At 52.6% G+C, this 15,119-nt stretch overlaps 1 protein-coding gene across 1 annotated transcript; it reads left to right on the top strand.

The window, feature by feature from the left end:
- Positions 1-1,211: 1,211 nt before the first annotated feature.
- Positions 1,212-14,260, top strand: LOC124668275 (glycerol-3-phosphate acyltransferase 1-like). Its single transcript, XM_047205445.1, has 2 exons — positions 1,212-2,077; positions 13,292-14,260. Exons 1-2 carry the CDS (start codon positions 1,346-1,348, stop codon positions 14,147-14,149), a joined length of 1,590 nt encoding a protein of 529 aa, XP_047061401.1. The 5' UTR covers positions 1,212-1,345; the 3' UTR covers positions 14,150-14,260.
- Positions 14,261-15,119: the final 859 nt, after the last annotated feature.

The following is a 15,119-nucleotide window of genomic DNA, read 5'->3' as shown; positions in this document are numbered from 1 at the left end:
AACTAGGAACAACGCCGCCGACCGTTGGTGGAGCGCGCCTGGCCGCACCCTCGAGAATGTGCTCGCGCACATCGAGGGTGGGAACTTCCCCGTTCTGGGATGCCGTCGCCGGTGGCGGCTACAGTGTCGCGCCGGCACGGTAGCTCCTGGAAGCCGAGGAGGATGGCGCCGTCCTCCTCTTCGTCTGGGTTGAGGTCCGCGTCCAGGTCCGGCGGATCGGCGCCTCCGCCGTCGACACCGGCCTTCGTCAAGAAAGAGCCAGCGTCTCCACCGCCGACCAGGGGCGCAGCAGCGGCGCCCTCGTCATCCGCGACCAACCCTCCTCTCCCTCGTGCGGCCGCAAGAGGAAGTCGTCGAAGAAGGAAGCCACCGCCGCCGCGAACCAGCTCGCCGAAGAGGAGGCGAAGTGCGCCGAGGACGCCGCGGTGGCGGAGGCGATCGCCAGGTCGCTCAACGACCTGGTCCCCGCCGACAACGTGCTCCCAATCGACGCCGCGCTCGACTGGTCCAGGCGGGACTGGGAGCGGCAGGAGGCGGAGCAGCAGCGTCGGCTGCTGGACCTGGCTGCCGCGCGGCAACGCACCGTCCGCGCCGCCGTACCGGCCAGCGCCGCAGCGAACGTCGCGCCTAGGCTCGTGCCGCTGATCAAGCTCGAGGAGAGCAGCGACGACGACCTCTACCGGCCGACGCCGCCACGCGCCAGCAACCCAGGCCAGGGTTCTAGCCGCTGGTACGAGGCGTTGCCGCCCGAGGACGCCAACAACTTGAGCGACGACGACGATGGCGGCGACTACACGGCCTTCTACCGCCATTTCTGCATGTAGAAGGCCGTTATTAGTTTTGCTTTATGTTTCGAACTGGCCCAATTCAAATATATGTACGAATTCGGCCTATATATGTACGAACTCGCCTATATATGTTAAATATCTTTAAATTTCGCTTATGTTTGAACGAAATTCGCCCAGTTTTATCTAAATTCGCGTTTTTTGTCAAAACTTTTCATCCATCCTAGGCTCGCCGCTGGGAAAATGAGCCTCCCAGATCAAAAAATACATTGCATAATATCATTTCCGGCCTGTGGAGCCCAACGGCTGGAGATGCTCTTCCGTCCCAAGCATTACATAATATCATTTCCGGATCAATCTCTATATAAACACGCACACACCTTTTCCCCGCAGTGCAACTGGTACGACTGCCACCAGTACCAGACACTTTGCATGCCTACAGACCAGCTTGTACAAACTAGAAATACCAAGCTAAACCAAGGCCGGAGTATGATTAAGTTGGCAGCTAGGTTCTGAAGCTTGCACAAGCCCCGTTCTGCGCAGCAGCTTGTGGGAGGAAGATGTCCTTCCGCCGCATCCTCCCCAAGATAGCCGCCCACTGGATCATCAACTTGTACCGCGCGGCGAGGAAGCTCCGCAGCGATGCCTTCCAGTACAACCGTAACTCCAATACCAGGCTATCCACCGCTGGCGCCGCCGTCTCCAGGTGCACCATCCCGTCCGCCGTCGGCAGGATGGTAGTGTTTGACTTCCACGGCGGGCTCCTGAGGTCCACCGCCCTCTTTCCCTACTTCATGCTCGTCGCCTGCGAGGGCGGCAGCTTGCTCCGGGCGTTGCTCCTGCTCTGCTGCTTCCCCGTCGTGTGGGTCCTGGGACAGCACTTGGCTGCTGGTATCCGGGTCATGGCGTTCGTCACCTTCGTCGGGCTCAGGCCACGGGACGCTGACCTCGTTGCCCGCGCCATCCTGCCCAAGTTCTACATGGAGAGGCTCAACGCGCAGGTGTACGACCACCTGTGGCTGCCGGCGGCGAGGAAGGTGGCGGTGACGAGCGCGCCCAGGGTGATGGCGGAGTGGTTCCTGAAAGAATACATGGCCGCGGACGTGGTGGTTGGGTGTGAACTTGAGATTGTTAAGGTTGGAGGCCGCTGCTATTTCACCGGGCTGCTGTCCGAGCCAGGTCCAGGAGCGCCGGCCTTGAGGGAAGTGCTCGGAACGGACGGCACCATGGCCGACGTTGCCGTCGTCGGCAGCTCCAACCCCCTCGATCACTTCGTCGTCCCCTACTGCAAGGTACGTGTAATGCCGTTCTTTACATTCTACACTTAACTCTGTATCGGTGTAGTTCGCCTTATGGATGATGCACGGAGGAGTGCGTAGAACTTTGGACTAAAGGGCAACGCTAATTGTCATTTATGTCTACTTTTGCACCAAACACGCTTTTTGTTATTGATGCGTCTAAGAAATAATGAGAGGAACACATTTCTCTCTTGACAGTGAGTGAGTGAGAGAGAGAGATCTAGAGACCTTCATGTAATTAAGAGCATCTCCACTCGTTTGCCCTCCCCACGCTGAAATCCGGGGAAATTTACGTCCGGATTGGACGTAAATTTGGCGTGGGGAGGAGTAGTTTCCCAGCCGCGAACTCAGGCGAAGACAGCGATCTAAATTTGAAAAACGGAAACTTGACAAACTACGGCATAAAACGGTCGAATTTAGACTAAATTTAATGATATTTACTATATAGAGGGCGAAGTTCATACATATAGACCGAATTCGACTATATTTCGAATTCGGCTTGGGGAATAGAACTGTAAATATTAAAACACGGCGCTCTACATGCCGAAATGGCGGTAGAACACCGTGTAGTCCATGTCGCCGTCGCCGCCATCATCGTCGGAGCCATCGTCGTCGAACTGCGGCGACGCCGAAGCCGCCTGGCTGCTGCCTTGGCCGGCGTCTCCCCATCGGCCACTGGTGCGAGGTGGGGATGGCGTAGGCTTGTACAGGTCGTCATCGGAGGCTTCGAGGTCGACGACGGGGACGGCGGCGCCGGAAGGAGGAGTCGCTGGCCGGCGGTAGCGAGCGACGTCCTGGAGGAGCCTCACCTGCCGCTCCGCCTCCTCCTTCTCCCACTGCTCCCTCGGCCAGGCGCAGGCCTGGTCGAGCGGCATGGCGTTCTCAGCGGGGACGAGGTCCTGGAGGGACCTCGTGATGATGGCCTCGAGGATGGCGGCGTCCTCGGCGCTTTCGGCCTCCTCCACCTTCACCTTCGCCGGCTTGCGCTTCCGCTCGCCGGAGGTGTCCTGTTCGCGCTTCGGGCGGAGCCGTCCTTGTGCCGTCGAGGGCTCGCGGATGACGATGCCGCCGCCGCCGCGCGTGCGGTTGCTCGGCGGGGAAGCCGGCTCCTTTTTCACCGGCGCCAAGGAAGGCGCCGGCCAGGAGAGCGACCTCGATGCCGTGTCGGAAGACGACGAGCTGGCAGCCATGCGCCATGGCTGCCAGCTGTTTCCCCGGCAGCGGCTGGCTGATGCCCTCGATGGAGGGGGCATCGTGAGCACCGGGGTGTTGCCGCCCTCGATGTGCTCGAGGACGTGGTGGAGCGTCCTATTCGGCGCGCTCCACCAACGCCGGTGACCCGCGGCGTTGTTGCGCGGAGGCGGAGGCGTCGGGCCGTCGTAGGACGCCAGCTCCCGCTCCCACCGCCGGAGGAAGAAGGAATTCCACCTCGTGTAGTTCTCGGGGTGGTGACGCGGGTCGGCGCGTTCTTCCTCCGTCATCGCCATCCGAGCCTCCTCGATGGCGGCGTCAAGGGCGTGGCCCTGGGGCGGCGGCGGGATTGGCACGCCGCCAGCACTTAGCCGCCACCCGCCGCCGGGAGGCCTGGTGTCCGGCGGGCAGGGGTACCCCGCCTGGTGGAGGAGGTGCCCCTCCCACGCGTGGAGCGACCGGCGGGGGAAGCCGTTGTTGGTTGCGCCGTCTTCATCGTTGAATGCCATCGGGAGAGTGGAGGGAGAGTGGAGGGAGAGTGGAGCAGGGATACGCATCGCGGCGAGCGGAGCGGCGTATATAGGCGCGGCTGGCGCCGGCGATTAATGCCGCGTGGAATGCGACGCGTCCGCGGCGAGCTGACCGGCGGCAGCCTTTACTGCGCGCGGAAGACGATGCATGCGCGGAAGACGATGTGCGTGTCGCTGACCGGTCGGGGCCACCTCCGCGGCGAAGACGAAACGAAAGCGCGGGAGAGATTTCTCGGCGTTTCGCGCGCTTTCGCTTCGTCCGGAGTCCCCGAGCGCTCCCCGGTAGGCCGGGGTTGGCGTGGGCTCTCCGGATGGATGAAAGTCCAAATCCGGCGAAAACGAGGAACCGGGGGCGCGGCTGGGCCATTTTTCGCCGTCCGGATGAAAAAATGGCACGCCAGGGGCCTGTTCGGGGAGACGAGTGAAGATGCTCTAAGTCCCACCGGCCACCATTCCGAAATAGTCTGAAAATGTGAATTATTTTTCTAACCATATAGTACGTTTTGCATTTTACAAAAATAATAGGAGCATGTGCTGTGCGTGCTCAACATTCATCATGCATGGTGGCCTGTTTTTTCTTCAACAATACATGACTTCCCCCTGTGTTGCTAGTACCCCCTACTTTGTTAGCAGTAAATGTTGAAGCAGTTGGTAAACAGGGGTACTACGTTACAATCCCCCTGTGCATCTTTGCATGGCATTCCTCTATCGTCTGCTCCAGGCGACGGGGGAGTGAAATCCTAGCTCCCCACCGCCACCTTCCCCACCCTCTGCCCGCCTCCTCGTCGCCTCCCGAGGCCGCTGCCGGCGAAGCCATGCGCCGCCAAGGACGGGGGCGGCGAGGATCTATGCCTCTCGGGCCCCCGCATGGCCGTTTAGGAGGGAGGCCACCATGCCGGTCCCGGAGGTCTCCGCCGCCCGCGCTGGGCTCCTGCACGTGGCCCGCCGCCGTCCTGCTCGTCGCCGCTTCCCCGCCTCCACCTCGTTGCGCCCACGTCGTCCTCGCCGTGGTGCCTCGGCGCGCCGGCCCTGGCGGCGGGCTTGCGGGCCGGACCCGGCCTTCGCTGCTCTCTGCAGCTCGCCGTCCGGTCTGCAACTCGCCCCGTCCGGCAATGGCGGCGGGGGGATCTCCCTTCCCCTCTCCAGAGGCAGGCTGCGCGGGGCAATCTCGTCGGCCGGAGGCGCGGGCCGGGCGCCGGACTTGGGCGCAGGATGGCGCTGCTTGGCGCGCTTGTCGGCGCGGCGAAGCCATGGTGTTGCCATGCGACGAGGTGGCAGGCTTGGCTGAGGCGCGGGGGATGCAGCGGTCGGGCCCGATCTGGGCTTCGGTGAGCCTGTGTCTAGGGCGACGTCATAGCGGCCTGGGCTTGGCGGTGGGCGGCCCATCTGCTGCCTCCTGCAGCGGTCTGGCCGGGACGCGCTACTCAGGCGAGTGTTGGGTGTTTGGTGGACAGCAACAAGGTCCCCTGCTCGGCTGGCCACGCCTACGGCCAGGGCCTACGTTGGGCCTGACGACAGCGTTGACACTCCAGGCGAAAGCTTCGCACCATTGGTGCTGATGTTGGTGGGCCCCTTGGTACCGTTTCCCCTGTTGAGGGCTTCATCGGGGAGCTTGGTCTCCTGCTGTCGCGAGTTGATGTGTTCTCCGGGTGAAAACCTCTGCTCCTCGGAGCGAGCGGCGACGACATATTGTGCCGTTACCTTCCTGAAGGCGCCGCTTTTGGAGTCTGTGTTCCTCGTGGTGCGGTAGATGTGTGCCAGTTGTGCATGGTTGCCTTGTTGTCGGGGGTGGTGGATGCCGGGGCGGCGGCCCCGGACGGTTGACGTACGCCGAGGCGGCGGTCTCGGAAGGTCTTGCAACGATGACTCCATGGGGTGTGGTCATGGTCTAGCAAGGCATGGGTGGCGTGTTGGTGCTACGTGGGTAGCGAGCTCGTCGGCCCGGCCTACACGACGGGACGGTCGGTGTGGCTGGCATGTCGGGGCGGCGGCCCCGGATCTTTTGGCGCGGCGTTCATTGTCTGCGGGTGGTCCCCTTGGTAGTTTGGGCTACAAGACGTCCATGCCGTGCGGCGTTGCGGCTCGCCTCCGAGCAGGGGACATTGGAGCAGCGGCTCCGGATTTGGTGGTGTGTGTTTGGTCGTCGGTAGTCTGGTATCGTGTGCGCGACGAGGCTCCGATATTTGTGCGGGATGTATGGTTTTTGGGCCCGATTTCCTGAGCCAAATCTTTTTTCTATTAATATATTATGCAGCTCACCTATATTTTGGGTGCTCCCCTCAGCTTGGGTTTAGCTGGAACAGGTAGGTAGTACTCGTCCTGGCTGTTAGGTACTCTCTATAATTTCTGAAGAAAAGGCAAACAAGCTGGCCGGCTTCCGGTATAGAGTGTAGACCGCTTCAGGCCATAGGCAGGTTGGTCAGCTAAAGCACAAGTGTCCGACAGATAATCGGCAGTTAGGAAATTGGGACACTTTTTTTCGCTCATAATCGCAGCTAGCTGCTAGCCTCGGTGGCTAGTGTGAGGATATGTGTATCTGTCTGAATTAGCTGTCTCCTCATGGTCCACGGTAATCCGGACTTGTCAGGAGGCCGTCGGCAATCGGAGTCATGGGAAAAAGACCAAGAGCTCACTCCCTCGTCTAAATTGACCTAAAGCCTCGACATTTATTATGGATCACAAAGAATGTACTGCTGCTTATTGACGTAGCACTGACCCATATTGGAATGGGACAAAAGCTAAAACTTGATCTTGGCGATTTATACGGCCTAAAAATTAAAGATATGTTTGGTTTCAAGTCACAATTTGTCAAGCTAGAATTTGGCAGTTATAGTTTATTTGTCATGTGTTTGGTTTTTGCCACATTTTGACTTACCACACTTTATTACATGCATGGTTCATTTTTCATAAACTCAACATTTTTTGTCAAGTTTTACTAAAGTTTGGTTTCAATATTTTAAGCCATAATTTTGTGGCTAGCCGCACTTTCGTGGCTAACCATACTTTGGCTTGGTAAATTTTGGCTAGAAACCAAACAGGCACTAAGACAATATGCTCCCAGGTTTTTCATTGTGATCTTTTTGTTCGGAAGGATGCAGATTTGGACGAGATGATTGGGCGTTGTACATTTCTTTTTTAAGTAAGATATGTAAAGAGACCCGTCAGCTCGAATCTAAACAATCAGCTCCAATCATCTGCTGGAGCTCCTTTTCGTTGTTGTAAGGAGAGCGAGTGAATTACTTTTCGGAATCACTTTCAGCGTCTCGCGATCTCAACGGTCTGCATTAATATTTGGACAACGTTACCGTAGTATAGAGTCACAACTCCCTCTACCGCGACAGGCTAGAGGCGTGGTGATGTTAGGTAGTACGAATAGAATAGGCTGCCACGTTAACTCTGCAAAAGACAGTAATTTTTAGGCCTTTTAGGCATTGTGGGTGGTCAATCTACAACATCGATCGCACTGCAGAATTGATAAATGAACAAATGAACTTGTTGACACACTGAGTGTGTCCAATGTGAGATCCAATCTGTGGTTAGTCCATAGGCACGGGATATTTGGTGACAGTTAAGAGCCCGCTTTTGGGCGTGATTGGTTGTACGCAGCGGTTTTTCTCCTTTCGTGTCGTCAGGTGTAACTTGGCCTGGTAGCCATCGTATGAGTGGAAACATGGTTTGGGTTAGCATTGACACTACGTTTAGATGCTACCAATTTTACTTAGCCTTGGCTTGAGAAACGATAGGGTTTATATGCTAGCAATTTTACTTAGGCTTGGACTGAGAAACGATAGGCAGTTCGATTGATAGGCTATTTTACGATTGGAAAAAACTCAGTACCATGTTTGGTTATGTGCAGAACGAGGAATGTGATAACTTCTTCCCCAAATGGTGAGGTTACCACCACTTTTGAGCATCTAGCAGATATTGTTCAGTAGCACATGGTAGACATTGTTCAACACATAGTAGACATTGTTCAACACGGAATTAAACATAGTAACATACATAAACCAGGAACATCTTCACTCGTCGATCATGGCAAGGGCCGGATCATGTTGTTGGCACCTCTGGACCACCTCTGTCATGGTATAGTCGAAAATAGTGACCTTGAAGACGTCGCCCCTGAGCATCTTCAAGATCATGAAGTAGCTGATCTTGAGCTGATGAGCAATGGAAAATCTAGACCAGCCTTGATCGAGGAAGATAGTGCCTTTGATGTCTCTCAGCTTGACCATCCAGGAGCAGCCGATGTTCGTGTTAAGGATGATCGTCCTTGGGACGGTGCCAAGGTATTACCGGAAGACTGTTGGGACTGGGACCATTTCCAACACCGGAGACAACACCACATTAGCAAAGTGGGTTGTTCCGACGTCGTCATGCAAATGCCCAACCTTGGCAGGACCCCTAGTCCTCTTGGCAGCGCTACCTTCTCCAGCTTGGCTGGAACAGCCCTCGCCAAAGAAGTTGCCCGGTCCACCCATCATCATCTTTGAGCACTACAAAAAGATGAAGCAATTTGAATGAGCAAAAATAGAGGTGTGTGATGATAAAAATGAGCAAGGATGCAGGTTGAGCCACATATGATAGTATGATTGAACAGGACAAAGAAGGCTTCATATCATTGAACACCCAAGGCAAAAGGATTATCCGCAAACTAAGTCTAGTGTATAAGCAATCTTGTTGCACATAGGACGAGGCTTATGGACAACCCCTTGCCTTGCATTGTGCAACATAAAAATCATTGGCCATAGAAGAAACATGATGGAAGCAAAACTATAAGGCCTCAAATCATTGAACACCACAATTGATGCTATTCAACCAAGTACAATGCACAAGGAAGGAGTGTTTGTGCTTTGTACAAGGTTGGATAGCATCAATTGTCGTGTCATTTGGTTGACACATCATATCATTGGCAAAAAACACGATAGTCCTCATACTTACGATGCATCCATTAGCTAAGACATATGTGTGTTGCAAGCCCCAAAGTCGCGGATCATTCCTGATTTCAATCATTGGCCAAACCACTAAAGTTAAATCTGAACGAACATAAATACTAGTGATCAAACACTGCAGATCATACTAGTTGGCATCATACAACAAATCACACAGAAACAAGGTTCACTCATACATTACCATGCCAGTGTATCTTTCATCACTCATCACAAATAGCCCTAATCCTCTTTGGTTTATCCTTGTTTACATAACTTAGTTTTAGGAGATCAAACACATCATACTCTTAATGTTTTCTTATCTTCCTTAAGTGCCTCTTTTTCTTCCCTCACTGCCTCTCTTTCCCCCTCTCACTCTTCCTTCCTAGCCCTCAAGACTTGTGCTTGCATTCTCTACACATTCTTCAACATAGCTACCCGATTCTTCAAAACACCCAGTTCAGCCGAGGCTCGGTTTTGAACAAACTAGGGTTTAGAACTAACATGTAATCATCGGGGGGGGGGGGCATGTATAGTCAGGCCTCATAAAACATAGCACGAGCAAATGTATGAGATGTTTGACCAACCTATTGCATGATCAAACAATGGACTTCGATCATGGCACTAGGTTCTGAATAAACATCTCTCCAGTTACTTAGCACTACCGCCTAATCATCGTCATGAACAGTAAACCCCCAATCTGACTACAAATGAACCTAAAAACCAGATATGGCCTTAATGGCAAGATCATTGTTGCAAACACCAAGTACATGAACACCGATGTACTGATTGGAAGCCATTATTTAAGCTAGAAAAGGAAGAACAGCCCAATATAACCGCTAAGTACACAGATTTAGAGTGCATGCGCGAAATAAGGCTACATCGAACATCGCATAACCGCAAATCTATGAACATTGAAGCCTAACAGCTTGGATTCGGGGTCTTACCGCCATGGATGTCCTTGCCGAGCAGAGCTTGAACCGGAAAAGAGGGGGTCCGTGCATGCGAGGAAGAAATATTTGGTTGATGGCGTCCCCCAATGCCGGCTCTTCAGTCCTGCTCGCGGTGGTCTTGGATCTATCAGCGGCAGTACAACCGCCGGTGTCGAGAGGAGAGAGAAGGGAGAGGAGAGGGTGAGTTAGAAAGGGCGAGAGTGAGAGGGGAGATGGGGCAGTGAGAGGATTTATGGCTCGCTTTATCCCCAGGTGTCGCGGTGTCTCCGGCTCTTCCCGACGCGTGCATCATTTTCTCCCCCTCGCGCTCGCCAGCGCCTGGCCGCGGAGAAACGGCCGAACCAAGCGTTCTAGTCGGGCCACGTTTTGCGTGCATCTAGGCTGCTTTCAGAACCGTGTTGTGTAGGGAATCTTTTTTGTTGTGGCTTACCAGCCACCAACTGTCCGTTTTTTGGCCCAAGTCATGCGAGAAAGGCTTTCCCGAGCAACCAATCATGCCCTTTTTTTCTTGCCGCATGTTGTTTCACATACTCATGCACGGAGGGCGCGTTTGGTAGCTAGCCTCGGCCAATTTTGGGGCTCCTAAGGGCAGGCTCTTGGCTTTTAGCCCATTGCAAACAAGTTCCAGTCGTGTACCTATTGGAAAACAAAGTTCAGTTCGTTTGGTGTCCTCCACACAACCCATTTTGGTCGTGCTGATGTGAGCTACTGGTGCTAGGTTACACACATGAGGCTACCATAATCTTACCATGGTTCAATTGTGGTGAGATTACCATGCCATTCCATGCTACAATCGATCATAGAGGATTCAGTAGAACAAGACCCTGACGATCATGTAGACGATGATGAAATCTTTCAATCCGGTCTAGAGGTGCTTCATCTAATGACATATGTAGAATATGCATTGGCTCATGAAACATTGGTTGATGATGCTCTAGCTGAAGAAGCATTGGCTGATGATGCACTACCTCATGATACACTGCTCATGATGCTTTGTTGAATATCCATAGCCTGACCAGTCAAGAAACGTACTCCAGGTGTGCTTCTTCTAATAAACCATTAACTTGCTCTTGGAAGATCCACCATAAATTGTAGATTCGAGGATGCCTCCCTTTGAACACCACACACCACTTCCATGCCACAAGAAGAACAAGCAAGTAACATGATCATAAGCATCAACATAAGTTAGAAGGAAGCATGTCCACACTAGCTCTGTAACTAAGAGGATCATGCATGATGATTAGCAAAAGTGGATCACGAGTTCATCTTACTACTACTACCAGTATGGTGTCAACCTACCTCCACATCAAAAGAAGGTGTCATCCACACACTGCAAGGTCACCATCACATGAGTCATTAGTATATACCACCCCATCATAGTTACAATCCACATGGGGTTAATATATACCACCACATCATAGTTAAAATCCACATGAGGGGTTAGTATATACCACCTGATCGAGGAGTGCTTTGGACATGCCTATGAGGTGGACTTGAAGCCCTTGCCAATGCGGATGTCGGTCTTGATGAGCTCGCACATCTTCTCCAGCACGAAGCTAGACATAAAGGGGAGCCATTTCGTGGTCCCCTTCTACGCCGCCTTCATGGCCTTCTTCGCGTCAGTGCGGTTCTTGGCATTCGAATTCTTCGTGGCAGCCATCGTTACCGCACCTCTGTCGCCACCTTGGCCTCGAGGGAAGCCAGGGCCCTTGTCGGCCAACACTTGTGGCTCAGTGATGGGCTACGAATCAGGCACCTGCGAGGAGATCTACGATTCGCAATGCATACCATGGTCTGGTTAAAGTCCTCATAGAATGTGTCCTACACACTCCACAGAGCACATATCATTGCAACAGGTTACACATCATATGTACAACCACTATTCCACAGAACGGAAGGTCAATCTACACACCTAACAAGCTCATCGAAGTGCAAAATTTCACCCTACAAGTTTCACATTTCTACACTACCTATACTAGATCAACAAAATTCATGGCAAATGGCACTGCAAAATTCTATCCTACAAGCTACGCATGCGAATCGTAGGCAGATTTTGTTGAACCTACCAAGATGTAAACTTGGGCAACCGAATAGGAGGTACGATTACTATAGTCATGGCTAACGGCCAAGGAGAACTGCTCGAAGAAGAGGAGGTAGCCTTGCCGTCGTTGCTGACTACAGAATAGTGCGCCGCTTACCTGCCCTATGACCGAAGGTGGAGCTCGAAAAGTGGGGGGTGGAGATTTCGAATCGGGCGGTGAGAGTGGACGGGAGGGTGCTCGACGGGAGGTGATAGAATCCTTCTCGCCTCCCTTTTCGCTTTTCGCAACGGTGTGAGTGAGCTTGCGCCATCTCCTTACTCGGTGGCGCTCGTGTAGGCAAAGATGCTCTTTTGCATCGGCGGAGCGCGAGGTGAGGGTGGCTCACTAGGAACGGACGATCCGGGCGTTACTCCTAGGCATAGCCCAAAATGATTTTAAAACCGGTTCGTACAACATGAGGGATCACAGAACTCCAAACATCCTAATATTGTGTCACCGGATGCGAGTCAAGTGGGTTGTCAGTACCAAACAAGCCCCTGCGCTAAAAAAGATGTTTCCCCTAGAAATACTGCGCTACAACGGATTACCATTAAATGAAGTTGGCGACACACTAAAGCCTTGTTTGATACTATAGTTTTTGTGGGAATTAATGGGGATAATACTCTAAAATATTGGGTGAAACCCCTATTTTCACCCAACCCCCCACAAGAGGTAGAGTACACTGAAATTAGGGAAAAGTGGAGGAATTAAATTTGCTCAATACTCTGGTACCAAACATGATTTTAGTAACAAGTGGAGATTTAAAATTTGGTGGGATTATTCCCCCTAACCCCAACAAAACTATAGTACCAAAATAAAGCCTAGGTGCCTTCAATGTGAGGATTATTTTGTGTTGAACTTTCTAGAGAGGTTAGTTCTTTCACTACCAACGATTCTTGTGAAAAGTGCTTTTGGCACATGAGCACCAGTGCTCCTTTTAAAAAAAAAATTTGGATTCTAAAAAAATTGAAATTAAATACTCACATACATATAAACATTTTGAAGATACCGTAGGAATTTTGGAGAAAAAATGCATTGTATTTTGAGCTATACAAAAAAGACAAATTTGTGACAATTATATGCCTCTATACGTAGCCATAAATTTGTTATTTTCCTATAGCTTAAAATACTATGCAATTTCTACGGAAAACAAATATTCAGAACATGCGTGTGTATTCATGGAATAAATATGGCAACTTTTAAATCGTAGAAATTCAATTTTTAAATATTTTAAAAATTGAGAGCACGGGTGCTCATGTGCACCAAATATGATTCCGGATTCTTGTTCTTTCTATTCAGTTTTGTGCCGGTGCAGGACAGCAGGAGAGTAATTAGAGTCCATATGGGAAACATGCTCATGATATTTTCATTAGATTCTTATAAAGTGCCGTCATAATTTACTGGCCAACTAGTTTTTCGCTTTGTATATACACATCAGTTGATATTAGGACGACATCCGTTTCTTCTGCTTTTTTTTCGATGACCTTTTTCTCTGTGCTCTTGGCCGTTGATCACCTGACTGCCGCAGGAACTGTACAGCGTGACCGACGAGAGCGCCGAGACCTCCCGTTTACCACGGGAGAGGTACCCGAAGCCGCTCATCTTCCACGACGGCCGCCTCGCCTTCCTCCCCACGGCCTCCGCCATGCTCTCCTTCTTCTTCTTCCTTCCGCTCGGCCTCATCCTCTCCGTCATCCGTATCTCCATCGGCATCGTCCTACCCTACAACGTCAGCTTCGCAGCCAGCGCGCTCTTCGGAGTTCGCTTCCGCGCCTCCGGCCTCGCGAAAGACACGGCGGCCAAGCGCAGGGGCGTCCTGTTCGTGTGCACGCACCGGACGTTGGTCGACCCGGTCATGCTCACGGCGGCGCTGCAAAAGCCAGTGCCAGCCGTGACCTACAGCCTCAGCCGGCTCTCGGAGATCATCGCGCCCATCAGGACGGTGCGGCTCACGCGCGACCGCGACCGCGACGCCGAAATGATGTCGCGGCTGCTGGAGCAGGGAGACCTCGCGGTCTGCCCCGAAGGCACGACGTGCCGCGAGCCCTACCTGCTGCGGTTCAGCCCGCTGTTCGCTGAGCTCGCCGACGACATGGAGCCCGTCGCGCTGGACGCGCAGGTGACGTCGCTGTACGGCACGACGGCGAGCGGCCGCAAGTGGCTCGACCCTGTGGCGTTCTTCGCTAACCCGGCGCCGGCCTACCGGGTAGAGTTCCTGGGCGCCGTGCCGCGGGATCGGACGCGCGCGGGGGGCAGGAGCGGAGCCGAGGTCGCCAACTGGGTCCAGCAGCGGCTCGGTGACGCGCTTGGCTTCGAATGCACTGAGCTTACTCGCCGCGACAAGTACAGTATGCTCGCCGGAACCGACGGCGTGCTTCGCAAGTAGAGGAGGAAGCCAGAATTTAACAGCATTGCTTACTGTAATATGTATGTTCCGTGGTTGTGCGTGTATCTTCTATTACTCGACTATAATAAAATGTTTGTCTGCCAAAGTCGATCGGCAAATGCATGTATTGATAATCTAATCAAAGTACAGCATCTTCTAGTGAGCAGTATGTTAGCCATAGCTTCATCTCGTTGTCATGTGTTAAAAATGTTAGTACATTATTAAGGTGATGAAAAGAACATCACTAAGCACTAAGAGTATCTCCAGCCGCGTCCCCCAAGCTGCGCCGGATTGAGCGTTTGGGGGACGTGTTTTGTTCGTGCCGCCTTTGGGGGACGTCGCTCCCCAGCCGCGTTCCCCAAACGCCGCCCCCAAACATTTAAAATACTTCTTTTTAACACAGAACCATTTATCAAATATAGCATATGAATAAAAATGTTTGCGAGGATTGTTTTCAAATTAAATTACAACAAACAATAAAACAAGTAAATAAATATAATAAATAGTGGTAGATGCTACATCAAGGTGCCACGGTATTTCCTTTGATCCTCCACAAATGCTCAACGAGATCAGCTTGAAGTTGCTCATGCACATTGCTGTCACGGATCTCTGCGTGCATGGCGAGAAAATCAGCAAAATCAGCAGGCAACTAATGATCAACCTCCGCAAGAGGGCCTTCACACTCATAGGGACCAACATGTGACCTAGCATGATTCTTGCGGTCATCCTCGATGATCATGTTGTGCATGATCACACAAGCCTGCATCACCTCCCACATTTGGTCGTGAGACCAGCTTAGAGCAGGTGCACGGACAATGGCAAATTGTGCTTGAAGCACACCGAATGCCCGCTCGACATCCTTCCTGCAAGCCTCCTGTCGCGTAGCAAAGTGAGAATTCTTCAGACCTGATGGATTCGAGATTTTTTTGACAAAAGTGGCCCATTTTGGATATATACCATCGGCTAGATA

Source organism: Lolium rigidum, chromosome 6 (assembly GCF_022539505.1).
Source record: "Lolium rigidum isolate FL_2022 chromosome 6, APGP_CSIRO_Lrig_0.1, whole genome shotgun sequence".
NCBI classification, from domain to species: Eukaryota; Viridiplantae; Streptophyta; class Magnoliopsida; order Poales; family Poaceae; genus Lolium; species Lolium rigidum.
This window is presented reverse-complemented; position numbering and strand designations above follow the sequence as displayed.

Bases quoted from the DNA above. Each gene is read 5' to 3' on its own strand.
- LOC124668275 (XM_047205445.1), top strand. From the start codon at position 1,346: ATGTCCTTCCGCCGCATCCTCCCCAAGATAGCCGCCCACTGGATCATC. The intron at 2,078-13,291 runs GTACGTGTAATG...TGACTGCCGCAG, and splicing joins TCGTCGTCCCCTACTGCAAG to GAACTGTACAGCGTGACCGA.